Below are 27,230 nucleotides of genomic sequence, written 5' to 3'. Positions count from 1 at the left end.
ATATAAAAAAAAACACAAACAGAAAACAATCTCAAGTTTATTACCTACAACATACATTTTCAATGACTGATTTATTGAGCTTAAGACTGTCCAGTGAAATTTAATTCTTATTTTAAAGCTGTAACAAGAATGACTTTGTTCTCATTGTTATTGAAACAAGGTAAGAGTAAACTTGAGAAAGAGTCATTTCACATTGAAACCCTTTAGAAACTTTATCTCTGCCCTATTTTCCATTTATTGACGTTGAGTTGTCCAAAGGTGGGAGACAGACGGTCATTAGGGACATTTTGAACATGAACCCTTCTAACCGTCTGGGTGTTTAATGGAAACCTCCTTCCTAGCTGGCAGTTTCCCCTCAGGCCGTTACAGGAACAAGAGGAAACATGTGAGGTTCAAAAAGGCGAGTCTTTTTGCTGCCAGATGTTTTAGTTTAATGGAGAAACCTTAGAGTTTCTCCATTAATGGCAAAGTGATGAAAACATTAATTATTCGTCATCATCGTCGTCTTCATCATCGTCGTCTTCATCATCGTCGTCATCGTCGTCTTCATCATCGTCGTCTTCATCATCGTCGTCGTCTTCATCATTGTCGTCATCATCATCGTCGTCTTCATCATCGTCGTCATCATCGTCTTCGTCTTCATCATTGTCGTCATCATCATCGTCTTCGTCGTCATCATCGTCGTCTTCATCATCATCGTCTTCGTCATCATCATCGTCATCATCAGGATCGATCTTTCCAGACAGAACATCCTCTATCCACTGCTCCAGCTCTTCGGCCGTCGGCATGTCATCCTGGTCATCCATGTCCATCCACACGCTGTCAGCCTGCCGAACACAAATACGTCACCGCTAGATTTATGGAGCTCGCTAGTACAGCTGATACTCAATGGCTAAACTGGAAGTCGACAGTATGATTAACTCAAATTATTTGGCATTCTGTTATCCATCTGTTAAACTGGTGAAACAAAACAGGTTTTGCAAATTAAAAGTCAGAGGCGTTGACAGTAACTGTCTTCAACTGTGTCTTGAAGAAGATGTTTGGAAACTGTTGGTTCTGACCAAACTAGAAAATTCCCTCACTAAAAAGTTGAGTAAGTGGACGGCTACCGGCTACTGGACCATCTCACCAGAGCTTGGACTCTGATTGCCTCCCCAGGCATCAGATCTGAATCAAACACAACTCCTTCATGGAAATGGATCAACAAGAAAGTCTTGTAATGTAAGTGCAGCTAAGAAATCAGCAGAATTGTTGTGTGTAGCAAAGCTTTCGACATCTCGTTGAATCTAAACCACAAAACAGTAAAGGCAGCTTTCAAGGCAAAACAGGATGTTTCTAATGAACGGGCCTGTCATCCTGCAACAGATTGTGTGGGCACTAACAAATCCTTACGTCCTCAACATCAACGACTCCAATCTGAGGAGACGAAAGGTCGATGCCAAAGGTTCTCTCCCAGTATGGAACCAGCTGAAAATGTGAGACAGAAAGAAGGAAGAGGACATTAATCCTTATGCGACCTAATCCAAAAAATAAGTAATGCAGGTTGAATTATAATAACAAAAGTAAATCTAGGAAAGTTGTTTTTTTTTTCCCACCAGGGGGAAATTGTCAGGGTCGATCCAAATGATGCTGAGGTTGGGGTCGTCTGTGTTGTCACGCGCTACTTCCTTCAGGATCTCCAGAAACTCAAAACCATCTGGAGAAAATTAAGTCGATGCGTATTCATTTAATTAATAACTGTTACACTGTGGCTGTAGATGTGAAAAAATAAATCCTTAAAGCAACTAAGTAGAAGGTGCTAAGAAGCAACGTACCTGGATCATCCTCTTCAGCGAAGGCGACTATGTGCTCTCCATTGATATCGTCTTCCTGCGTTCACAAAAACAGACTATTGGTTTTCCACATTTACAGACTAGGTAGAATATGCTACTTATATATATATTATAGATATATAAATGACTAAGTAGAACAAATGTATGCAGATGTTTCGTCTCTCTTACCCAGATCTCATACATGCTGTGTGGTTGGAGCTTCCTCAAAGTCGGTCTAAAACAGGAAGACAATAAAAAGAAATAAAAAAACAGTAATAACCACACATGTTCCTGTAACTACTCTCTTCATGGTTTGACATCTAGCTCTTTCATGATGTTGCGTTTCATTAGTATTGAATGATTTTTGAATAAAATCATTCAGAAGCCCACCTGTCATGCTGTTCGATGTATTCAACAAGCTCAGACTCGATGTAAGGCTTTCCTGGAATGGTGACGGATTCTCCCATGAATGGCTCGTAGAAATCCACTTCATTCATCTTCAGTTTGAGCCTTTTGGCAATCTGGAACGCAAAATCAAATTTATTCCGCGTCAACGTCTGAACGCGGCAGAAGTTACAAACGATAAAGTCATTTCTAAGAAGACATGTACTATGTACTATGGCTGAAGATGTTGTGATCAAGACCATTGTAAGCATTTTTAGTTAAATAATCTTTCTGTGAAATTGCCTCTTCCATGCCTGTTTCTCCTCCTGCATCCAAGTTACCTAAAGCTTTTAGCAATCTGGGGCAGTAAGCTTCCATCAATGCTGTCAGCAGACAACGCATGTGAAACTTAATCAATTATGAATTTAATGACGCCACTTGACTTAAATTAATGTTTTGATTGTTGATTCAATGTTGCATGACTTTGCGTTTTTGATGTGAAGCACTTTGAAATGCTCTGCTGCTGAAATGTTCTAAATAAAATTTGATTGATTGATGTCATCAGTTCTGTTGTTGCCAAGACACAGACGCAGCACCCGGATGCTTTCGGGGCAACATCTGGTGACTTTAATCAGGCCTCGATCTCTGCTACGCTGCCAACATTTCAACAGCTTGTCAGCTGCTCTGTCAGAGAAAACGAAGCATTGGATTAGTTTTACTCAGATACCAGGGATTCATTTATCTCCAAACCAAGACCTCCTCTGGGTAAATAAGATCACAACCTTGTTTTTCCTCTGCTCTGAATACAAACCCATTGTTCAGAGACAGGCTGTAGCAGAAAGGACTGTGAGAAATTGGTCACAGAAAGCAGAAGAAGCGGGTTGTTTAGAGCCTACAGATAGGATCGCTCTTTGCCAGCCACATGGAAATGACATCAGCTATTGTGGATGATGATGGCTGTGGGAAGGAAAGATCTCCTGTAGCGGTTTGTATTGCAACAAATTTGAAAAAGCCTCTGACTGAAAACACTGTTTTCCTATGACAGCCTTGTGAAGAGGATGGGGAAAGGCTGTCCAGAATTTTCCCCAGAACAGAACCAGCAGCCAAACGTTGTTAGATCTGGTTGTAATTCTCAGGAATGTCCTCTAAAATATATCCATAAGGGCTTATTTATTATTTAAACGTGAGCAAAATAGGACAGCATAGAAAAAGTCACTTTTATTTCAGTCATCCTTTCCTAGTAGGTCTTCTGTTGCATACCGTTTTAAGCAATTTCAAGTATATCAAATGACAAACAAACAGCTATAGAAGGACACATTTCACTGTGTACAAAACAAGAAACCTGGACAAACCTTGGGGTCAAATGTTGCGAAGAATTTGACGAAGGGGTGGAACTCTTCAGCGGCGTCATCGTACTCTATGAAGTCTGTAAGAGCGAAGTAAAAGTTATCACACTTCCAGTCTTGGCACAGAAGTGTGAAGCTTGACGCTCACAATGTGGGTCCTTTTTAATTCATGAACGATTCAACCTACGGGGGGATCTCTCGCTCTTGAAGTAGCCGACCAGTCTGATGACATCATCCATGTTGTAGAAACCCTTCAGCTCTCGGTCGTTGTCGATGATCTCCACAGGGTCTTCAATCACCTACGGCAGACAAATAAACACAAGAGTCTCTTAACACTTTCTGTTCTTTATTCACATCCATTTTATCACAGCTGGTGACAAAACAGGGGAGCTCATCTACATGCAACTTTTGTTAGTATCATTTCCCACGCTTCCAGGTTTATCTTGGCTAACGTTACTTACATCGTACAGGAACTCAACAATGGTATCTGCAGCCAGCTCTCCGTCGTATTCAATTATTTCATTGTCTGCAAAGATATAGATGCTGTCGACTTCATCCAGACCTGGTGAGAAAAAAAGATTTCATCTGTGAGAAAATCATATTTTTAATGTTTACTTACAAGATTGGAATAGCTTCTGTCCATAGGCTGTTTGTCCTCAGTTCTCAGTCAAATCCATCCCTCATGTGTCTTTTATCTTGATGCTTTTAAACTCTTCTAATTTTGGGATAGAATGTTTCTTTCTAATGTGGGCTCAATTCTTACTTTATTTTGGAGTTTTGATTTTTTTTATCAAGACACAAAACCAAACAGCTCAATCTTTTTCTCCTCTGAACATGAAACCATTAGCACCTGCAAATTTCACTTCAGCGTTAGAGTCTGAAACAGCTCTACTTTCTTTCATTTTTAGCCAGTGACCGTAAGACTACCTTTGGAATGAAAAATGTAAAACAACATCTTGAATCTTGAATCTAAGAAGTGCGCCTAAAAGCTGCGTTTGTGTCAGGAACTCAACCAATTTAAATGAGCTCCACTGCAAAGCGAGGTCTAATATCCAGAACGAATTATACTAAGATTTTTTTTTTTAGGACCATATAAAGTGTTTGGTTTGTCTGAAGCTTGTTATGCATGTTTATAGATTTCTTCATTCAGTTTTGTATATTTTAAGCTAGGAGACATTTTCAACACCTAAGTGTCATATGCTTGCAGAACACTTGAGGTCACTGTTGGTCCATAAACCATCTGGTCTTCTTTACCTCCCTTTCCTTCCATACCTCCTTTTAATAAATCATGAGAAAAAAATTAAATAACATTTAATTTGGAATTGAGTGAAATTGTTTTGACTGACCATTTATGAAGTAAAAATCTAAACAATATCTCCTGCTCTCCAGATGTAATCAGACCCTTGGTCTTGTCAAGTTACTACCACAAATTTCCTTCTACTGCATCGTAAGTTTTTAAGAAACAACACAAATGATTCCATATTTGTTGATGCAAAATAATACAAGGTTATGCTTTAAAAAAACAAAACAAAAAAACCCCTAACAGATCAATAATGAACAGAACTCCTTTCTACAAATATCTACCAATTTTGTTTCTATGAAATCTTCATTTGGTTATTATTTGAGCACATAAGTAAAACAATAAATGTCTCGTGAATTTATGCATTTGTTGTTTTGGTTTTTTTTAAGTGGCCAATGTGTGCTCTCATCTTGATATTTTTGGCCTTAAAAGTTTGAACACCACTGGTTTAGACTTCAGCTTATTTTTTTCTGAATGACTTAAACATAACTATGAAAAATTTAGATTTTATACATATATATATATATATATATATATATATATATATATATATATATATATATATATATATATATATATATATATATATATATATATAATGCACTGAAGGTTATAGCTGTACCAAAACAAAACTTAAAAAGTTAAGTCTCTATAAATGCTTTTCAATGACATTGACACTCATCTTGTGTTTAACTATGATCGTTTCCCCAGCAGTGCTTCCACAAAGCATACCCAGCTTTTTAGCAACAGCAGAGGCCTTCTTTTCATCCACCAGACCAAACCCGATGTCCTCGTCTTCGAACTCATCCAGAACTTGGGCGGCGAGCTAGACGAAGAGAGAGTGGCACAAAAACAGCAGGTGGGAGAGATTGGGCGAAATTCAGGTAAAGTCACATTTCGACATCGAGTTAAAAAGCTTGAAGTTTTCCTTCCAATTAGCAACATTCGAAGGAGAAGTTTGAAGCTCTGCCTTAAAATCTGAGCGAAACCAAAAACCCAACACCTGGCGGGAAGTCATTGGAGACAACAGAACCGCCACAAGAACAAGACAGGCAGAAAACGGGCCAACTACGATGACAGCAAGAGACACAGCAGCAGGTGTGTTGGACAGAACAGGAGCGCGCAGCCCGCCAAAGGCCATGGTGCCCACATGCGCACACACACACACGCGCACACACACACACACACACACACACTCAGACACAGATATGTACAGTAGAGCAGTGCTTTTCAATTCCAGTCCTCGGGGCCCCCTGCTCTGCATGTTTTAGATGTGCCTCTATACCAGACCAGCTGATTCAAATGATTGCATGACATCTTCTGCAGCCCCCAAGTACTGCAGGAGCCAGTTAATCACCCAAAGATTCAATCCAGGTGTGTGGCAGAAGGAAACACCTAAAACATGCAGGCAGGGGGGAACTGGAATTGAGAAACACTGCAGTAGATCACACCCGACCATCCATATAGCGTGTTGCATCGTTGTTTTACGTGGTATTCAAGACTTCTGAATCTAAAATCATCTCAATAATGTGAGGAATCTTATTTGTGTGAAGGCCGTTTAAAGCGTTGTAACACTTTGCAAAGCGGCATGGCAAAGTGGATTCACAATGTGAGCCACAAATTGCCCAAAAGCAAAAGCACAAATAATTATTTCTAGTGTTTCATTATGTTTTACGTTGCTCTTTGCAGATTGTGTCTAAAGTCAATCTTTTAGTCATTCACAGACATCCATTCTTTTGGTACAAATCTGATTTACTCTTGAAAAGAGCTAACTGGATTATCACCATGAATCCATGAAATTGTTGGTTTTTTAGAAGATTTATTGAAGTTAGAGGATTTGTTCTCCCAAATCAGAAAAAAAGATTTTTTGTTTTTTTTAGCTAAATAGACCCATTATGTTCAGTGTGTCTGTCTCAGGCTATCTGGTGAGTCTTTAGAAAAACATCTTTTCACCTGTCTAGGTATCAGTCACAACATTCTCTGTTATGAACAGAGTTATGCACATGGTCAGGGTTCAGACCATGATCTGAACCCGTCCACCAAAGATCCAGGGTTCTATAGATTATTCATCTGCTCAGATGACTCTGTCCTATAACTTATAACAAGGTAATAATTAATCCAGAGGATGCGGACGGAGGGTAACAAGTAGGAATTGGCTGTTTTGAGAAAAATGAAACTCTTCAACAACAAAGAGTTCTGGAAAGGCAACAACCCAATGGGGGAAACAAATAATAATAATAATAATCCATGAGAATTTACATCAGTCAACCAAAGACCAGAGGATGAAAGAAAAACAATGAAGACAATGATCTGTTAGGGAACAAATGATACAGACTGACCTTTAAACTAATTGGGGAAGTTAGGAAACCTGAACTCAAGGGAAAATAATCAGCAGCGTCGCCTCACATTGACAAGTAGAGTTCAAAAGACGGAGCGTTGGGCCCAACAATGAAATGAAGCCACATTAAAACCAAAGAAATGACGACAACGCTAATTAGATATGGTGAATCCTGGATTTCTGCTGTTAGTTATGTTAAGTATGCCTTCTTTAAAAAGGAATTAACAAGCGTCTAGACATATCTTTACATCATCAAGCAGCCTACGTGTCTTAAAACAGCTTACCATTTACCGTGTTAAGGTAAAGGGTTTTTTCTTGATTTGGGTGACGCATCCTTCGATGTTCATGGTGATCGTTACATGGGTTGGTGAAAGGATGGATGGACATGTTAGAAAGCAATTAATGTATTAGACAGGTGCTTTATCAAACAAGGTATCCTTACTTTTGTCTTTTTCTCACAAATCTGACGTTAAACTTGCACAGCCCAAGCTGCTGCCGCTACTGGACTTTGAAAGCAGTTCAGCCTCCACTGGTCTGTGTTGCGGGTTGCTACTTCATTTCACTTCCTCTTAAACTAAACTGCAGTCAAGGAGACGAAGAAGTGAAACAGTTAGCGTGTAGACTGCGACAGCGGGAGAACCCGTAATGTCACGGCCCGGCTCGGAAGCACTCGACACACGAGGCGAACTTTGACGTACCTGGAAGATCACGGCTGCTTCGCTTGTGATCAACTGCAAGGAGAGGCAACACTTTAGGGCGAGGCAATCGGTGGACGTAGCCTCCATGTTTGTTTACAACAAATGGAAATCTTCACTGAGAACAAAACAAGGCCACACTGACAATCGAGAAAATGACTGATTGGCTTCACACCACAGATCACCAACAAACTGAAGCTGTCTTGGTACATTATTTTGTTTGGTATTTCTTCCCTTATAGATTTCTAAAGGATTTTGGGGTTTTTTTGTTAGTTTTTTTTCTCAACGATGTATGTAGAAAGTTTTCTCTATATGGTCTTATTCAGGCTTTCAGCAAGGGTGTAACGATTAGTGTCTTTGTAACTATTAGAAACTTCCTGTTTTATTAGTTATCATTGTTCAAACACCACAACTGCTGTACGGTAGTACAGCAGTTGATTTCTTGTGCCATCAAAACTTCTGTTTGTTCACAATTGTTTGCTCCCTACACTTTTTCTATTACCGCTGCCAAAAGTCATTTTCCACAAAACAGACGACAACAACAAACAGATTCACTGAACGCAGCAAAGCAACAACTCGACAGCCTCGCGTGAATCGACACAAACAACAAAAATGTGCATCTGAAAAGAGGAATGAAAGATATTTAGTCAAACCCACAAAGTCAGAACACATTAAAGTCAAAAGCCTCTTCTAAACGTTTTGAAATTCCAACAATTGCCTCGTCTCTTGAATATTTCACTCTCCCGATACGTTTCACTTTCTCCCACATTTCCCTCTCGATCACCAGATCCATCCAGACGTTTGGAGCCAAGTCACAGGTCAGCAGTGTAAACCACTTGGCTGTGTTTCCTGAAGCCCACCCGCTGCCAAAATGTCAGGTGAGAAAACGGAGAGCTGAGTGTCACCGTGAAACCGCGCACGGGCTTCTCATTGCACTTGGCTGCCGGACGACATGACGACCAAGGTGGACTTTGCATTTCTGGCACCATGTGAGACAGTAACTGTCCACTGCTTACTGTATGCACATTAGCTGACACATTGGTTCATCAGGTTTAGCTTGGCATGAGCTGTGCTTGTTGCAAACAGCATACTGATGGAAATAATATTACTGTTAACATGGATTCAGGCGGAATCAAATGTAGCTGGACAAACCGTAATAATGACCTCTCACTCTGGGTTTTAAGATTTCTCCTTAGTGATCAGGACACTGCTTCCTGCTTTGTATGCAAATGCCACCAAGTGGTATGAGTAGCACATCGGGATGTGTACAGGTCCTTCTGCAATATCACAAATTCATCTAATCAATTGGACTTCCATAGTATTTAGTCATCAGCATTGTTACGAATCATCTGAATCTATTTTGTCGTTATTTCAGCTGTAAACTCTTCATCAGCTTCATTGACACTCACTCAAATCAGATGTGATTTTAGAGAAGAAACTGAGAATAAATAACGTCGGGAAAAGTAACTGCACAGAGAGTTGAGAAACAAATCCATATAACAACACAACAATAAAACACATAAGAGCTTGTGTACCAATTTATTTATTTATTTATTTATTTATTTATTTATTTGCCCACACACACAGGGCTTCCTAAAGGGCAGTTGGTGCTGTGAGGGAAAGAAAACGAGGCTAGGCGCCCAACTAGCTCATCAAACCTGCTAATGTCCGTTCAGATTGTGGGAAATGAAGGAATTTGTCACGAGACATGTAGGCCATCAATACGCTTGACGAAGAAATCTCAACCTGCCGCGGATAGTACGTGCAAAGTCCACAGAACACACACAGAACGGTCGAGGTTGTGGCCTTAAATTAATCCTTCACATTTCTACTGAAGGCGCCGCTTGGCTAATCCGTTTGATCAACTTTCAAACAACGGTTAAACATTATCAGATGTTTATTTCTCACTTTTTGACTTCATTTCCACACTGCTTAGTCAAAGGATAACACAATTTTTTAGGGATACACCAATGTAAAAATTTGGTCCGATACCGATACTCGATATTAATATTGCTTTTATGGTCGGTGACCGATATTTACTGATATTCTAGGTTTTTCACTACCACTTTGACATATTTGGGAAACAAAACCCGACCAGAAACAGAGAGCAACAAGATAAAAATGAACATCAGTTGTTTATATTGGCCCAGTTATACTTATCAGACCGATACCCATATTTTAAAAAAGAATTACTAATATTGACCGATACTGATGTTGGTGTCAATATATCGTGCATCTCTGCAAGTTTTTCTAGCTTTTTAAACTATATTTTTTTGTGTAAGCATTTACTTTAAAGCATTGTCACCGGCCACACCATGCAGCATGCGCTGTCAATAAATGTCAAACTAGTCAGTTTGATCTGTTGTTTTTTTCTACAGTCCAAAGTGACTCAGAGTTTTTTTTACATGGCTCCTTAGTTTGATTTTTCAGAAAGAAGTCGATGACTCACGCACGTTTGCGTGGGTGTGGGTGCATGTGTGTGTGTGTGTGTGCGTCGTCCTATGATGTAAGGTACTCAGGTTTGACCCAAGGGACACAAACTCAACCAGCTGTAGCTTTTACACAAGGTGCGGAAAACGGCCAGCTGTCATCTTTCAAAAGGAAACCAAAGTCGAAACTTTCAGGGTCAGAGAAGTTTACAAATGCATTTTAAACATATTAAACCTCAAAACAAAGTTTGGGTTTGTTCATTCTAACATCAAGCAATCTGTGTTTCAACATTTCAGAGGTAAGTAAAATTGTATTGATAAAAATATGATGATTTTAGCTGATGAAGTGTTTTAGCCTTTGAACTTTAGTCACATTTACCATAAAGCACATTTACCTGTATATAACAAGCCATGACAGAATACTGCAAAATTATGAACTGGAAAGAAAACTGTGCATGTCTCAATAATATGAAAATCTTTAACTCTAGTACCTCTAAATAAAATCTGCTCTAATCAGCTCCCTTCAGAGGTTAGCCAGTTCTGGGAAGTCCTGTTAGTTTTCCTTCAAAGCATGCTGGGAAAAACAAATATGTGGAAGTTTGGCTCCAATCAGAGGAGACCAAAAGGAAAAATGTTTGGGTTTTATGAGAGAAGTGACAAAGATCTTTAGTAAACATGGTGGTGGCAGCATAATGATGTGCTTAGTTGGGGGTTTTTTCAGAGAAGAAGAAGTACAGAAGCTGAGAGTGGACATTTTCTGCATATACTTTTTGCCAATCGTTTTTCTTGAGATAATGGCTTAATTTCCCATTTTCTCAAGATAATTTTATTTCCCAGTGGTTTTCTCCAGATGAATTAATGTTCCAGTGGTTTTGAACTTGAGATAATGGGTTAATTTGTCAACGCGGCATCCAATTGAAAGATGGATCAGGTTGAACACGCACACGACTCATCTCATGATAGGGAAAACAATGTTCAATAGATGTCCAATAGATGTTCATCATCCAATCTGAGTGACACAAGAATGGGCAACAACTGTGTAAAGAGATGAGCACTGAGTACAAATATGGCTATTGTTTCTCCAATTTTTAGAAGAAAGATGAAAATGATGCTCGCAGTTTTTCAATCATGCTGGCATGCCACATAAAATCCCAAAGATACGCCTTGATATTTTTATCCATGGATGGATGAATGGATGCAAATGGAAGAAACGGAAAAATTCAAGCATGATTTCTGTTTCTAAACAGCAGGATTTAATGTTTCTCCAAGGGAGCGCCGCATCTCTAAGTAATGTGCCCCGGGGTCCGTTTAAAGTCACAAGTTCAGTGGGCTTTTCCTCCACAGCCAGTCAGTACATTAGTAAGTGGCTGCTCTAAAACGTCACAACGCGCCGCGCTGAGCTGTTACACAACACTGCACTGTGGTGAGCATGAAACATTCAGTCACAACAGAATCCAAAACACTCAGAAACACCAAAGTAGATCACGACTGCTGCACGCTTCAGCAGAGAGAAAACATTATAAAGAGGCTTTAGAGATCATTTTGAAAACAGAAGAATATACTTTTATTTACTGTATATACATTTTATATATATATACATTTTATATATATATATATATATATATATATATATATATATATATATATATATATATATACGGTTAGAGAGTAAAATCAAGGCAACAAGGAGGGAAGTGAGCCAACTATCAGAGCTCCATAAGGGAACAATGAAAAGACCAATACCCGAGAAGTACAGCCAGATGCACATACCTGAAGCACTCGAAACTGCCAAACAGAGGCTCCAAGCCTTGGCCAGCCGCCTAAAGAGATACACAAGGGAGAATGAATCCAGAAGGATTAACAGGCTCTTCTCCACCCAACCAGCTAAAGTGTACTCTCAGTGGCAGGGGAATAACAAGGCTGGAGACCCACCAAAGCTGGAGACAGAACAATACTGGAAAAGCATATGGGAAAGGGAGGCGTCCCACAACAGCAATGCAAAGTGGCTGATCTCTCTACGAGATGACCACAGCAAACTCCCTGAGCAAAATCCGGTAAACATCACTGTGGCAGATGTCCAAGAAAGAGTCTCAGGTATGAAGAACTGGACAGCACCAGGGCCAGACATGATCCATGCCTACTGGCTAAAGAAACTGACTGCCCTACATGAGCGACTGGCAGACCAAATGAACCAGCTGCTACAGAACGGGAACCACCCTGAATGGTTAACTGAAGGGCGCACAATCCTGATCCAGAAGGATCCAACAAAGGGCCCGGTCCCATCTAACTACCGACCAATAACCTGTCTCTCCACAACCTGGAAGCTCATGTCAGGCATCATAGCGGCTAAGATAAGCAAACACATGGATCAATACATGAGCAAGACACAGAAGGGCATCGGGGTAAATAGCAGAGGAGCCAAACACCAACTCCTTGTAGACCACACAGTTGCCAGAGACTGCAAAACCCGACACACCAACCTGTGCACGGCTTGGATTGATTACAAGAAAGCCTATGACTCAAGGCCACACACTTGGATCATCGAATGCTTAGAGATGTACAACATCAACAGGACCTTGAGAGCCTTCATTGCAAACTCAATGCGGATGTGGAAGACCACCCTTCAAGCCAACTGCAAGCCACTTGCACAAGTATCCATCAAATGTGGCATATACCAAGGAGATGCGCTGTCCCCGCTACTGTTCTGCATAGGCCTGAACCCCCTCAGCCAAATCATCAACAAGACTGGCTACGGATACCGACTCAAGAATGGAGCCAACATCAGCCACCTCCTCTACATGGATGACATCAAGCTGTACGCCAAGAGCGAGCGTGACATAGACTCACTGATCCACACCACCAGGATATACAGCACGGACATTGGGATGTCATTCGGACTAGAGAAGTGTGGTCGGATGGTTACAAAGAGAGGAAGGCTATCCGAACAGAAGGGATCTCACTCCCAGAAGGAACAATAGCAGACATAGAGGAAGGTTACAAATACCTGGGAATATCACAAGCAAATGGCAACCTTGATGAGATCACAAGAAAAAGAGCCACAACCAAATACCTCCAACGAATAAGACAAGTCCTGAGAAGCCAGCTCAATGGCAAGAACAAGATCCGTGCAATAAACAGCTATGCCCTACCAGTAATCAGATACCCTGCAGGAATAATTAGCTGGCCAAAGGAGGAGATACAGGCCACAGATGTTAAGACCCGAAACTACTAACAATGCATGGAGGGTTCCACCCCAAATCCAGCACCCTGAGACTCTACACGAACCGCAAAGAAGGAGGCAGAGGACTAGTGAGTGTGAGAACCACTATCCAAGACGAGACATCCAAGATCCATAGATACATCAGGGACAAAGCCTCAACAGACAATGTGCTCAGTGAATGTCTCAAACAATGGGGAACAGAAGCTGAGGTGCCGGAGGAACCATCATGGGAGGACAAGCCCCTGCATGGGATGTACCACCGCAACAACTCAAGTGGCTGACATCAGAAAATCCTACCAATGGCTGGAAAAAGCTGGACTGAAGGACAGCACAGAGGCCCTCATCATGGCCGCCCAGGAACAGGCCCTAAACACCAGAGCAATTGAGGCCCAGATCTACCACACCAGACAAGACCCAAGGTGTAGGTTGTGCAAGGAGGCCCCTGAGACAGTCCAACACATAACAGCAGGGTGCAAGGTACTGGCAGGGAAAGAATACATGGAACGACACAACCAAGTGGCAGGCATAGTGTACAGAAACATCTGTGCAGAATATGGACTGGAACCCTGAGATCAAAGTGGGAAACACCCCCGAAGGTAGTGGAGAATGACCGAGCTAAGATCCTGTGGGACTTCCAGATCCAGACAGACAAAATGGTGAGGGCGAACCAACCAGACATAGTCGTGGTGGATAAACAACAGAGGAAAGCCGTTGTGGTGGATGTGGCAATACCAAGTGACTGCAACATCAGGAAAAAGGAGCATGAGAAACTAGAGAAATACCAGGGCCTAAGGGAGGAACTGGAGAGGGCCTGGAAGGTGAAGACCACAGTGGTGCCTGTGGTCATCGGGACCCTCGGGCAGTCACCCCCAAACTGGAACAGTGGCTACAACAGATCCCAGGAACAACATCAGACATCTCAGTCCAGAAATGTGCAGTCCTAGGCACAGCCAAGATATGAGAACCCTCAAGCTCCCAGGCCTCTGGTAGAGGACCCGAGCTAAGAGGAAGAAGAATCACCACCATGTGGGTGAGAAGGAATTTTATTTTTATATATATATATATATATATATATATATATATATATATATGTATATATATATATATATATATATATATATATATAGTTGTTGTTTTTTTTACTTTATCTCTTATTGTTAAATTTCTGTTGTTAATATTTAAGACTTTGGATGGAGTAACTTATCAACTAATAAGCAATTTTCCTTTGGGGATCAATAAAGTCTATTCTATTCTGTTTCTATATTTGAAAAGTGTTTTGTTTCCAGTGAAACAAAACACTCGACAGACTTTGTTGAACAGAGATCACAGTCAACTAGGAGAAGAATCAGTGGAATTACTGATCTCTCACACAGCAGCTTTTCCTTCTAAACTGATTCCACCAGGCATGCAGGTGGTCACAACAAGCTGTGATTCTTTTTCTCTTTTTGTTTTTTTTTTTGAGCTGGGTAATTGACTGGAGACCTGTGAGTCCCCACGTCCACACAGTGATTTAGATGTGAGCCAGCCGTAGGGGGTACTAAGAAAACTGGGATATTTAGAGCTTAAAGGGGAACATCTTCACTCGTGGTGGGGGGTAACGTCACGATAACAACTAGCAAAACAAGAGCAATCACACACCGGGCGAGGAAAATACTCAAGTATCCAGATCCAGGTTTTAGATAGTGACTGTAGCGAAAGACTTGAATCCAAACATACTGAGTAATCGTTCAAAGAGACGGGCAAACAAACCGAACCAGACGTCAGTAATGATGGAAACCTTCTTGGTCTTGTTTGTTTCCTGCTACCAGTTGGTCAGGATTAACACTGTCAGCAGTATTAATATCCCTGTGGGTTTGTTACAGCAAAGTCTTTAATCGCATTTTGTCAACATTTCATATGTCGTGTTAATTTGGTTTGCTCACAACAATAAAAGTGACAACATCAGACGACTGAAGACTAAAGAGGCTGACTGGAGACAGTGGAACATGAATTTATCCAAACCCTCCTGTAAACTAAGTTTGCTGGGGAAATATAGAATCAAGCTGCTGTTTGGATGCAGATTAACCCAAAATTTCACTTTCAATGACATCCAGCAGTCCGTAAACTATTCAAACGATTTATGACAAGTGTCTGTAGTGTTTAGTACAGCAGTATTACACAGTTAAATCTGACTACAGCAGTGATTAATGGAGAGTTCCTGATTAACCTTAGCCCACTCTTCATGTGCAAAGGTCTCCGTTACATTAATGCGTTTGCTGCTCCAGCCTTTTTCAAATTCCACCAGAGATTTTTGCACATCCCAACTGTGATTGCCATTTTAACTGTAAAGTGTAAATAACTGGCAGATCTCGAAGGTTCCAGTCGTTTTGGAGAAATGGTCCAAATTATTTACTCGCAGGACATTTAAAGACCTTTTTAGCAATTAAAATAAGCAAAAACATCCAGGGGGAGATGTGAGACTTTGGCCTTAAAGGGATTTATTAACCTGGTAGTTGACGTCCAGGTTTACTCACATTCCTGTGAGCAAACTAGACCCTCCAATAGCTAAATAGTTACTAAGAAATACAAAAAGCTGATAGATGAAAGATTCATTTTGGGTTAATTTTTCTGATTACTTGCATCTGCTGTGGCTTGAAAATACCAGCGACGTTGTTCTGACCGCCAGCTCTGTTTGTATTCACATCCAGCTCCGGGGTGGAATCAGGAGCTATATATTCGTCTGGGTTTCAAAGTCAAGAGATTCACATTTGAATTTTTCATGGCGCACTCTGATCCTCCCCACCCCCATTTCCTTGACAATTTTCTCCCATGAATAAATGATACGAAGACATTCCCTGATACAGATGAGAGAGGTGGGAGGGGAGAGCAGTTAGGATGGGGGAAGAAAAAAGGATCATTTATAAATCATTGTGAACAAAAGAAATGAACGTTGAACATATGCAGAGTGAACGTAGTTGAGCTCTTAAATCTTCGACGTTTTGATGATGAACTTAGAAACTCCTTACATTTAGTTTTGATTAGTTGTTCAGATGTGTTCACACAATTAGTACAGATTTTTTTTTTTTTGTTTTTTGTTTTTTTTTACGATTCTGTGAAATTTTGTTTCTTGAGCTCCATTCAATAAAGACAGTATTGGGCGATATTTGATCTTTCCTTTGATTTGACGCCTGACACATTTCCCAGAGGAATTTCAGTACCCAGGCGTTAACAGACTTTTGTTTTTGCAAGCAGCAGCCTTTGCTGGATGTGATTAAAGAAATATGCAATCCCTACTGGGATTTGACATTCACCAGCAAAGTGTAGCTGTAAGCCTTTTATTAATTAGGCTAAAGCTTTTCACTAATCCTCAAATGCAAAAAAAAAAAAAAAAAAAAAAAAAGGGAGGGAAAATGGAACAAATTTGAGAAGACTGAACGCTCGTCTTGCCTGCAAACAACAAGGGAAAACACTCCATCTGAACGTAACTGTTGTCTAAACTAATAAGATAAAAATCATTTCTCAATTTGGAACTTCCTTCAAGGTAACACCTGGAGAACAAAACCAAGTTGAAAGTTGAGTTTCGCCCTTTCACTATTTTTATTTACTATACCTGAAAGATCAGCTTTAAAATGACAAGGAAACATAGTTCAGAACTACATTAAAATAATAATATTTAAAAAAAAAACAACTCAAAAAAGCCTCTTTGCTTTTTTTCTGTGGAAAGGGATTATGTTCTGGCTTTCAGGATGTTGGGGTGTGTGTGCTGCTTAAAATCACAGACCGAAAGTAGTTCACCATGTGGGATTTCTTCTGCGAACAAGGAGTACATGCACCTCAATTCAGAGGAGAGAGAAAACACGCTTGGAGCTAGCTCTGCTTTTCTTAAGATGCTGAGAATGTTGATCAGTTGCATTTTTTTTAAGAGAAAGGGTTTCCTGTCTCAGAGCTCTACACTCGTGTAGTTCTCATTCAAATCTAAGAGTAAAAGGGAATTATTCTGCTCAGATATAGAATGTATAATGTGCAGCTCAATGAAGTCGACCGCTTGCTACGCCGCCATCTTCCGGAATACACAACACCAGTTTTAAAGTCTCTCCACTGGCTCCCTGTAGCTCAAAGAATAAACTTTAAAATACTGTTGTTAGTTTATAAACCACTGAATGGTTTGCCACCACAATACATTCAAGATCTGCTGTTGTTGTATCAACCTTCCAGAACCAAACGAGGAGAAGCAGCATTTAGCATCTATGCACCAGAAATCTGGAACAAACTTCCAGAAAACTGTAAAACAGCTGAAACACTGACTTGCTTTAAATCTCAACTAAAAATCCACTTGTTTAGAGTTGTATTGGAAACGTAATCAATTGCAAATTTATTGATGGTATCTGACTTGATGTTGTGTTTTTATTGTTGATTCTATGTTGCATTGTATTTTTGTGTTTGATTGTAAAGCACTTTGAAATGCCTTGCTGCTGAAATGTGCTATACAAATAAAGTTTGATTTTTTTATTTATTTTTTATTTGATTTGATCAGATGCTGTCCCCTGTGCTCCCACAACAACTTATAGAAACCAAGAATTGGCATCAACGAGAGCCATCAACAGCACAGAAAACCCTCCCTTGTAATTTCTGAAGGTTCTTCCACTATGAGCTGGGGGTAAAATGTTCATGTGTTTTCCATCTAAAGCCCCAAGGCAGTGGGGGAACTGCCACTTCTGTTGAAAATACAGTCCTTGTTCAAGATGTCACCGGTTCTTAATCCAAAGCTTTAATTTTTGGTTACGTCTTTTTTGGGTTAAAATAAGCTCACAAACTAAAGTTACCGCTTCAACGTCGTCCATGTTTGTTTACACTAAATTCAAGTGTGGTAGCGCAGAATTTTAAGGGATTTCATATCTAGAATTGGAAAGTCCTTGAGTGAAACGTCAACTCTACAATTGAGTGTGAGGTTATACCTAGGATTTTTAATCAACTAGTGTGTGTCTCTCACGCTGTGAGAATCGGCTGACAGTTCTAAAATTGTGTAGTGTGAACTGGGCTTAAGACGTATATGTGTTTGTAAGATTTGGCTGTTTCTACAATAAAGTTTTGTGAAAAAACTAAAAAATAATAATAATAATATATATATATATATATATATATATATATATATATATATATATATATATATATATATATATATATATATATATATATATATATATATATATAATATATATATATATATATATATAAAGCTTCTCAGGAGGCTGGAAGGTGAGCTGGCTTTGCTGTTGCCTAGCAACATTGCATACATTAGGTTATTCCACTGATGGAATCTGATGATGTCATAGTGTTATGATGTCATAAGAGACAGAAGCCTTGAATATCCTGCATCTGAATCAAACTGGCAGATCTCAAGCAGGACAGACGTTGGATTGACCTTATTGGATTCATCGTTGCATTTTTTCGTGGATTTTTTGGTTGATCAGTTAGATAGTCAAAATGTCGGGATTAGAAATTGATTCACTAACAAAGTACCAAATTAGACGAATGAGCAGAGACGAGTTAGTTGTGTTACTTATGGATTGGTTGGAGAGATTGAAAGGAAGATCTGCATCACTGATTAAGGAGCACAAATTGCAGGAGGAGTTGGAAAAAGCTCAAGAACTGATTGGGCTTCAAAATGAAAAAATTATTTCTCTGACAAAAGAGTTAAACGTCTCCCTGAAGAAGAGCAAAGATTTGGAGTACCAGACGATCCCAAAACTAAAACAAGAAATTGAGAACTGGACGTCCCACAAGAATAAATTATCATCTGAGGTACAGAGTTATCAACATAAAGTGAAAGATCTTCAAGCCTCTGTCAGAAACCTGGAAAGAAAAACAAAACAGCAAGAAGAAAAGTTGGAAGAACAGAGACAAATGTGTCAAGTTACAGAATCGATAGTGAAGCGAGAACAACATGCAAGTGAGGTGGAGAGACTGAAAGCTGAGTTGTCCAGAAAGGTCAATGATATTGGGATAAAGAACATTGAAATAAAGAAAGAACGAGAGAAGTCCAGACTACTGGAGGCCAAAGTCAAAGCTCTGGAAAAAACTTTGACTGAGGCACAGAAAGAAAATAAAGACTTAGTTAAGAAACTGGCAAAAACACCAATGGAAGAAGCGATAGAAAAAACCAGGATCGCTTTTGAAGCCAGAATTGATTTTGACACCCTGGCCAAAGAAAAGCAGAAAAGCAGAGCGTTACAGGAATGTCTGACGAGAAAAGACCGGGAACTGCATAAACTACAGGAGGAGCAGACTAAGAAACGCTGCACCTTCACAGATCTGACAAAAGAGGCTCAGGATATAATAAAAATCCTTGAACAAAGAGCACACACTACTGCAAGTTGTCGAAGAGAAACACTGACCACAAACAGGCAGGAGACAGAACCCAAGGGTTTGGGGGAACCGTCCCACAATAAAATGACAGAGGTAAGAGAAAATACTTCTGCATTTTTACCAAAAATCGATGCGTCGACCGTCCAGCCATCTACACCTCAATCGTTTCAGAATTATAAATCTTTACGTCTGGGCGATGCCAAGTCAGACGTAGATGTACAACATTACCTGGCGAACCCAGGGAAGATAAAACTGCTGAAGCCATCGCCTCCTAGCACAGCCAAACCGAAAAGATCAGGTTTTACATCAGCAGGCAGGACCCCCTGGAAACTCTAAGGGGACAAAACAGCAAAAATAGAAACCAGAAGAAATGATCAGGTTAATTGGAGTCTTTTAAATTTACTTTTGTCTCTCGCTCACAAACTGTTAGAGACACTATTTAAACTCAACACAGGTTTTCTCCGGGTGCTCCGGTTTGTCCTACCTTATGGAAAAAATTGATTAGGTTCAATGGTGTCTTTTAAATTTACCTTTGTCTCTCGTTCACTTACTGTTGGAGAAGCAAAGAATATGAATTTATTAACTTATGCGATCTAAAGCGGAAGAAGATGGATGGCTGGACGGACAGTTTTATACGCCTCTTGGATTAAATAATAACGTTTAGACTTTTATTGATTCTTGCAGTTTGGCCATAACCATAATCAACTTTACATTAACTCATTAATCAATAACTTGCATCCCTACCTGTACTAAACATTGTGTTTCTTTCTACGAGACACTCTTTAAACTCAACACAGGTTTTCTCCGGGTTCTCCGGTTTTTCCTACCATCGTAAAAAAAGTGATGAGGTTTGACTTGATGCTTTGAAGCTGAAGTTGAATGTAGAAACAAAACTGAAGCTGCAGGATTTCCTCAACTGCTTTAGTCAGTTTATTTCCAAACTACTTGTTGGATATTTTTCAGCTCCAGACGACTCAAAAAGATTTGGATGACGGTTGTTTAATCTTTTATTTATTTTTCTTAGCTTGAACATCTACAGAAAAATGAAATTTTCTTTTGCAATCAGTTCCCTTTAATATTATTTTCAATATTGCAAAACAGTCCATTTCTACAAAAACTGTCTAAAGTTATATAATGAGAAAACAAATAATTTGTTGCAGCTTTAAAGAGCACGCCCCAAACAAACAGTTCTTGAATCATAATTTTCAGATTTATCACGATATTACAAAATATCACAATAAAATTTCATGTCTGTAAACTAGAGGTGAAATTTTATTGTGATATCTTGTACTATCGTGATAAGACTGAAAATTATGATTCAAAAACTGTTTGTTTGGGGCGTGCTGTGGTGGCGTAGGGGACAGCGCCGCCCTGAGTCCTCGACGCGGCCGTCGTGGGTTCGATTCCCGGACCCGGCAACATTTGCCGCATGTCTTCCCCTCTTTCCTTCCTCATTTCCTGTCAACCTACTGTCATATAAGAGACACCAGAGGCCATAAAAAGAAAAATAAATAAATAAACTACTACGGATCTGAAATGAGAATTTTATACATCACTTGAAAGATCTTCAATACTTTAACTTTTATTTTAAGCAATAATTATTTCATAATATAAATGATTGCTTAATTTTAAACATGAGATTAAATTCAATTTTACTACAATTATGCACCAAGAGGACATGTGGCAAAATATACTTTTATGAAATATTTCAGTGTGGTAAATTAATGTTCATCTTAAATTCAATAATCTCATTGGCTGTGAGTAGGACATCATATTGAAAATTAAATGCCACAATAAATCATAATTCAGCTCTGTTTAAATACATGTTTTTATTTACCAAGTTTCAATAACTTCAGACATGGATGGAATGGAATACATTAGTCAAAAATAATATTTGTTACCTTGAGTTAATCCTCAGCCAATGAATTATACAAGGCTTCACGTTTCACTCACAATCTTAGAAACTGTAGATTTTCCTGTCCTAAATTGGTAGTTTAAAGATGTAAAGCAGGGGTCACCAAACTCGGTCCTGGAGGGTCGGCATCCAGCACGTTTTAGTTCTCTCCCTGGTGGCACCAACAACCTTTTCAGCATGTCAATGTTCTTCTTAGGCCTTCTAACGAGCCATCATCTGATTCAGGTGCGTTAAACCAAGGAGAGAACTAAAACATGCAGGAGACCGGCCCTCCAGGACCGAGTTTGGGGACCCCTGTTGGACGCAGTCCTTGTTTGGTTCGATATCTGAGTTAGTATTGCTGGATTCACTCCTCCCATTCCACTAGGGGGCTCTAAAGTTGATTTCACACGGGGTTGAAGGTACTCGACAACGCACCGGACCCAGCTTGACGGCGGACCGGAAGTGTTTCATGTCGCCTTCACATACCTGCCAAGTCTCTCATTTTGGCCGGGAAACTACCGTTTTCTACCCCGTGTTTTCGCCGTGCTCTCGTATTGTTATTTTCCCGTAAATATCCCGTATTGTACCCCCCCAACCCCCCTAACCACGCCCCGCTATGACCTCAGCACCGGATGGCGACATTTCCCGTATTCTCAAGTCCAAAATCTGATGTTTGCACCTTCCGCTAAAGCAATCAAGTTAAATTAACCTTAAAACTACTTCTAACTTGCGTTTTGGAGTATTGCCCAACGTGGTGAGTTGGTGTTGAATGTTGTAAGCTAAGCTGTGGAGATATTTTTCTGTTTTTACTTTTGTTTTTCTTACAAATTAATGAAAATGCTAGTGATTTTATAGGCAGCTAATTAGCACAATGTTGGCTCGTTTACTGCATAGTGTGGAATTTAATGCTAATGTAAAGTGTTCAAGGAGTAAACTGTGCTTTAAATAATGTTTAAATTGGTGATGACATTGCTCATATATAAGTGTTTTGTCAGTTTATCTAATCTCTGTTCTACGGAGCCCCCTAGGGGACATGGGGATTTTTTTTTCTTTTGCGTTACCTCGCAAAACTTTTATGCTCCTCGCAAAAACTTTTTATGCGTTCTCGCAATACTTTTTGCGTTACCAAAAACTTTGCGTTCCTCGCAAAAACTTTTGCGTTACCTCGCAAAAACTTTATGCTCCTCGCAATACTTTTGCGTTACCTCGCAAAAACTTTTGCGTTACCTCGCAAAAACTTTTGCGTTACCTCGCAAAACTGTACTGATCAGTTATGCGGCATAATTGAATACTGTAAGACTTTCTTACGGTGGCCGCCGTACTTTCTGATTTAATATAAGGTTATGTAAGGTTTTTCCATGAATGTTAATATCTCGTTGTGAAATATCTGAAGTTTTATATCTTTCTTTAGAATACAAAGGCACCACAAACCTGTTATATAAACAGAAACCTTCCGTAAGTAGGAAAGAAATATAAATACTGTACATCCAAACTATATTTCTGAGTTATTATCGCGGCGTAATAACTCATCTGACAGTTTTGATTGTGTCGCTGTTGTGTTGGTTAGCTAAATGGTTTAAAGAGCTGCTTTTATGTTCAGTTTCATCTCAACCCTAACAGACATAAACATGCAGTAAATAAATCGATTTTCAATCAGTTTTTTGCACCAAAGACTTCATAATACGTAGGCTCTGTAAGAGCCATATGAATGTACATTTTGGCATGCACGCGACTTTGACACTTAGGTGGTGGGTGTGGGAGTGACGTCATCAAGTATGAATGGGAAGCTTACTGGCCTGCTGGTTTGTGTGTATGAGGAAACGGTGAGCGGGTTGGTCAGTCCTTGCAAAGTCTGGAGCATAATAATCAAAATGGACTAAATCGATAAATGTGACAGAACAAAGAAGTGGTTTGGAGCTAATTGATACACGGACAGATGAGATTCCCCGAGTTAACCCAATACGGCCCTTTACCATAATTAGTTTGTTGTGTTTTTAATAATAAAACGTGTTTATTATTATGAAGTCTTTGGTGCAAAAAACTGATTGAAAATCGATTCATTCACCGCATATTTATGTCTGTTAAGGTTGAGATGGAACTGAACATAAAAGCAGCTCTTTAAACCATTTAGCTAACCAACACAACAGCGACACAATCAAAACTGTCAGATGACTTATTACGCGATAATAACTCAGAAATATAGTTTGGATGTACAGTATTTATATTTCTTTCCTACTTACGGAAGGTTTCTGTTTATATAACAGGTTTGTGGTGCCTTTGTATTCTAAAGAAAGATATAAAACTTCAGATATTTCACAACGAGATATTAACATTCATGGAAAAACCTTACATAACCTTATATTAAATCAGAAAGTACGGCGGCCACCGTAAGAAAGTCTTACAGTATTCAATTATGCCGCACAACTGATCAGTACAGTTTTGCGAGGTAACGCAAAAGGTTTTGCGAGGGAACGCAAAAAGTTTTGCGAGGTAACGCAAAAGTTTTTGCGAGGTAACGCAAAAGTATTGCGAGGGAACGCAAAAGTTTTGCGAGGTAACGCAAAAGAAAAAAAATTCCCCATGTCCCCTAGGGGGCTCCGTACTGTTCACATGCAGCTGCTGAAGATTTTATTCTTTTTAGTTTTTAGTGATTGATTGTTTTAATGTTACATCTTAAAGAAGGGATCAGAGAAAAGATTATCATTATTATTAAGGGAATTTTAAACAATAATAATATTTTGACAGTGTAATGTGTCCTTGAGCTCTGCAATTAATTTATTTATACTTCCGGATACTTAGGTGTCAATAATCAGCTATTTTAAGTGTCCCCTCTGAGTGATCTTTGATTGGATGAATAGCCACAGCTGGCAGGCAGTCAGGAAGAGCAAAAGTACAGTAGAGCTCTTCTCTTCTCTCTCTCTCCACCTTGGCAGCTTTGTTGGGAAATTGATCAGACCCAACAACTTTGTGTGTCACTGTAAGTGGTTCGGGACGTCAGTCTCCTACACCCACAGGATAATGTAACACATCTTAGCAACACAGCAGCGTTTATGTGGTGGCAGATACAGGAAAGGTCCAACTGCCCATGTGAAATATGGCTCTGAACTTTCACTCTGTCTCACGAGAGCTTATAGTCTCTTGCTCAGCATGCAGGACTGTCTCAGGCTATTTACAGAGGTGACTTATGGGGGCCCAGTGTAAGCCACACTCTGCTGATGTAAGGAGACACTGGCGTTCTGGAAAGGCAGCAGGTTGCTGTGGTTAACTGGTGTACTGGCAGAGTGCTGGACTCCGGTGCGTTATTTCCGGCTTTGTGATAAAAAAGCTCTTTGGTTGTATTTATGAAAAAAAAAACACTGTTCAAAACTCTCAACCTTTCTGCTTTAATTCTATCTACTGATGTACAGTGCGACTGAAGTTTTTATATAGATAGGTAGCTGGCTGAAAAGCACCATAGGACTGGAAAACAATATTTCATTCTACTACATTTCATAACTTCTAGGTGGAAGTTACTCAGACTGACAAAAAGATAAAAGAAAATTAAATTACTGACATTGACATATCAGTTGACAACTATGTCAATGTCATATTAGCATGTTTAGTACTAATTCCTAATATGTTTAGTACTAAACATGTATACCGCTTAAACATTTTCCAAATGTTGTCATATTACAGACACAAACTTCATGTGTTTTACGGGGATAGTAGAAAGTGAGCACATTCAGGTCACCTCAAATGTGTACTACAACACCGCTCAATGACTTGAAGACAGGATTTCTGCTTAGAAATACCAACCCGAAAGGAGTGTATAATAATAATAATCTATTTTATTTGTAATGCCCTTTATATGTCAAATTGAAATCTCAAAGGGAACATTCACACGCTGATGATGGTAAGCTACTGGACTGTAGCTGCCCTGGAGCAGTCCGACAGAAGTGAGGCTGCCAGTTTGCACCATTGACTTTTCTGCCCATCATCAGCAGCCAAGGCAGGTGAAGCGTTTTGCTCAATGACAAGAGCAGGTGGACCGGGAATCAAACCGGTGACCTATCTATTGCACAGCAGAACGCCCAAACCATAAATGATGGTCGAAGGACAGAATGCACTTCCTCTGGTCTATGGTTGAATTCATTGATATGCTCTCTGCTGCGTTCTAAAATGATCCAAATCTAATATTAGGTGTACCAAACCACAGACCAAAGAGCCGACGATGTTATTCTCCTCAATACTCTTTCTTTTGATCTTAGTTTGAAGTTTCAAAAAAACTACAAATGATCCAGGAAGTGTAACCCAAAGCCAAGCTCTCCCTCTGCAACCAGCCCCCAAAACTTCCCTCCTCTCATCTTGACCATTCATTTGCTCTCAGCCTGCAGCAGAGACCCACCTCCAAAGCCAGTTCCTCTATCTGAAGCTGCTTCATGGCGCTTCGATTCCCATCCACATTTTTGTGGTAGTAGATCACCATTACGTCGTACTTCCTCATGATGGACTTGTAGTTCTTGGCAGTGAGGGTATGGACACGGTCTTTGCCGTCATACTCGGGGATCTCCAAGCCCTTCTCTCCCAAAGACAGTGCTCCCAAAGAGAGAAAGTAGGACCCTAAAAACACCCATGTCCACTTCATGGTGATTGTTAGCAGTACAAACAACTCAAAGCCTTCTTGATGAGGGAGTTTCAGAGGACAAGAAAACACTTAAAGTGGTTTTTACTTTCCCCTAATGGGAGAGTACGTCCAATTCCTGTCCCCGATAGCTGGAGAAGAGAAGGTCTGACATTGATACTGTCTTTATATAAAGAATATCACATGGTTTGCTGACATCATTGGCCAAAGATAAGAGGTGGGACTATCTAGATGGGACAACCCTTGTCCACAAGACATGGAGCTGCCAAAAAAGTAGGGGTTAGTGGGGGGACTTGTGAGTGGAAGTCAGAAATATCACATGGTACATTTAAAGACTAGAGGGGCCTTACTGACACCTGTTTGAAGCTGTTCAGACGAGACGGGACCATGTTACTGTTGGGTGTACGAAGACTAGTGGATCAGTTGAGTTTCTTGGAGGACAAAAGAAACGGATGCCAGGAAGAAGACAAACCCTGTTGGAAATTTCACAGAGAAACAAACTGAGGCTTCTGCCACAATAGAAGGAAAGAAACTCAGTCCAAAAGTCATCTTCTTAAGATGACGGCATTACAAAATTCCTTGTAACATCAAAGTGGATGAAGCCTTGTGAGAGACATCAACCTTCCCTCAAAATTGCAGGAATAAGCTTGTTTCCAGGGGCATCTGCAAACCACTGGCCCATTAACAAAACCAAAAGAAAAGCACCAGTCAGCGTGATGGCAGTGCAACTATAAAGTTCCTCTTATTCTTAATGCTCTGGCAGGCTTTGTAGCCACATTCCCTGTTGGACTGAAGTAGAAGATAATGGCCTCCCAGTGTCATGTTGTCCCTGCTCAGCCGTTGG

The 27,230-nt window shown here is 40.0% G+C and overlaps 1 protein-coding gene and 1 long non-coding RNA gene across 3 annotated transcripts; one reads left to right on the top strand and one right to left on the bottom strand.

The window, feature by feature from the left end:
• Nucleotides 1–21: 21 nt before the first annotated feature.
• On the bottom strand, nt 22–26,542 carry casq1b (calsequestrin 1b). 2 transcript variants are annotated; one of them, XM_044098343.1, is made up of 12 exons: nt 26,150–26,542; nt 7,878–7,910; nt 5,574–5,667; nt 4,003–4,103; nt 3,729–3,840; nt 3,548–3,621; nt 2,202–2,332; nt 2,001–2,046; nt 1,815–1,869; nt 1,596–1,696; nt 1,393–1,467; nt 22–827 (listed from the first exon to the last, which is right to left on the bottom strand). In XM_044098343.1, the coding sequence occupies exons 1-12, from the start codon at nt 26,387–26,389 to the stop codon at nt 486–488; spliced, it is 1,404 nt and encodes a 467-aa protein (XP_043954278.1). In that variant the 5' UTR covers nt 26,390–26,542; the 3' UTR covers nt 22–485. The 2 variants fall into 2 exon arrangements, with proteins under 2 accessions (XP_043954278.1, XP_043954279.1); XM_044098344.1 differs by lacking the exon at nt 7,878–7,910 and having other exon boundaries at nt 26,150–26,541.
• Nucleotides 5,634–10,709, top strand: LOC122820764. The gene is made up of 3 exons (XR_006368856.1): nt 5,634–5,700; nt 5,781–5,939; nt 8,662–10,709. It is a non-coding gene; the product is annotated as an uncharacterized LOC122820764 (long non-coding RNA).
• Nucleotides 26,543–27,230: the final 688 nt, after the last annotated feature.

Source organism: Gambusia affinis, linkage group LG18 (assembly GCF_019740435.1).
Source record: "Gambusia affinis linkage group LG18, SWU_Gaff_1.0, whole genome shotgun sequence".
NCBI lineage: Eukaryota > Metazoa > Chordata > Actinopteri > Cyprinodontiformes > Poeciliidae > Gambusia > Gambusia affinis.
Note: the sequence above shows the minus strand (reverse complement) of the source record. Positions and strands in the feature narration are given on the sequence as shown.

Coding starts and splice junctions, on each gene's coding strand:
- casq1b (XM_044098343.1), bottom strand. CDS start 26,389: ATGAAGTGGACATGGGTGTTTTTAGGGTCCTACTTTCTCTCTTTGGGA. Junction 2,333..3,547: donor TCGCAACATTTGACCCCAAG/GTTTGTCCAGGT, acceptor TTTGCGTTCCAG/ATTGCCAAAAGGCTCAAACT. Junction 1,468..1,595: donor ACCCTGACAATTTCCCCCTG/GTGGGAAAAAAA, acceptor TCACATTTTCAG/CTGGTTCCATACTGGGAGAG.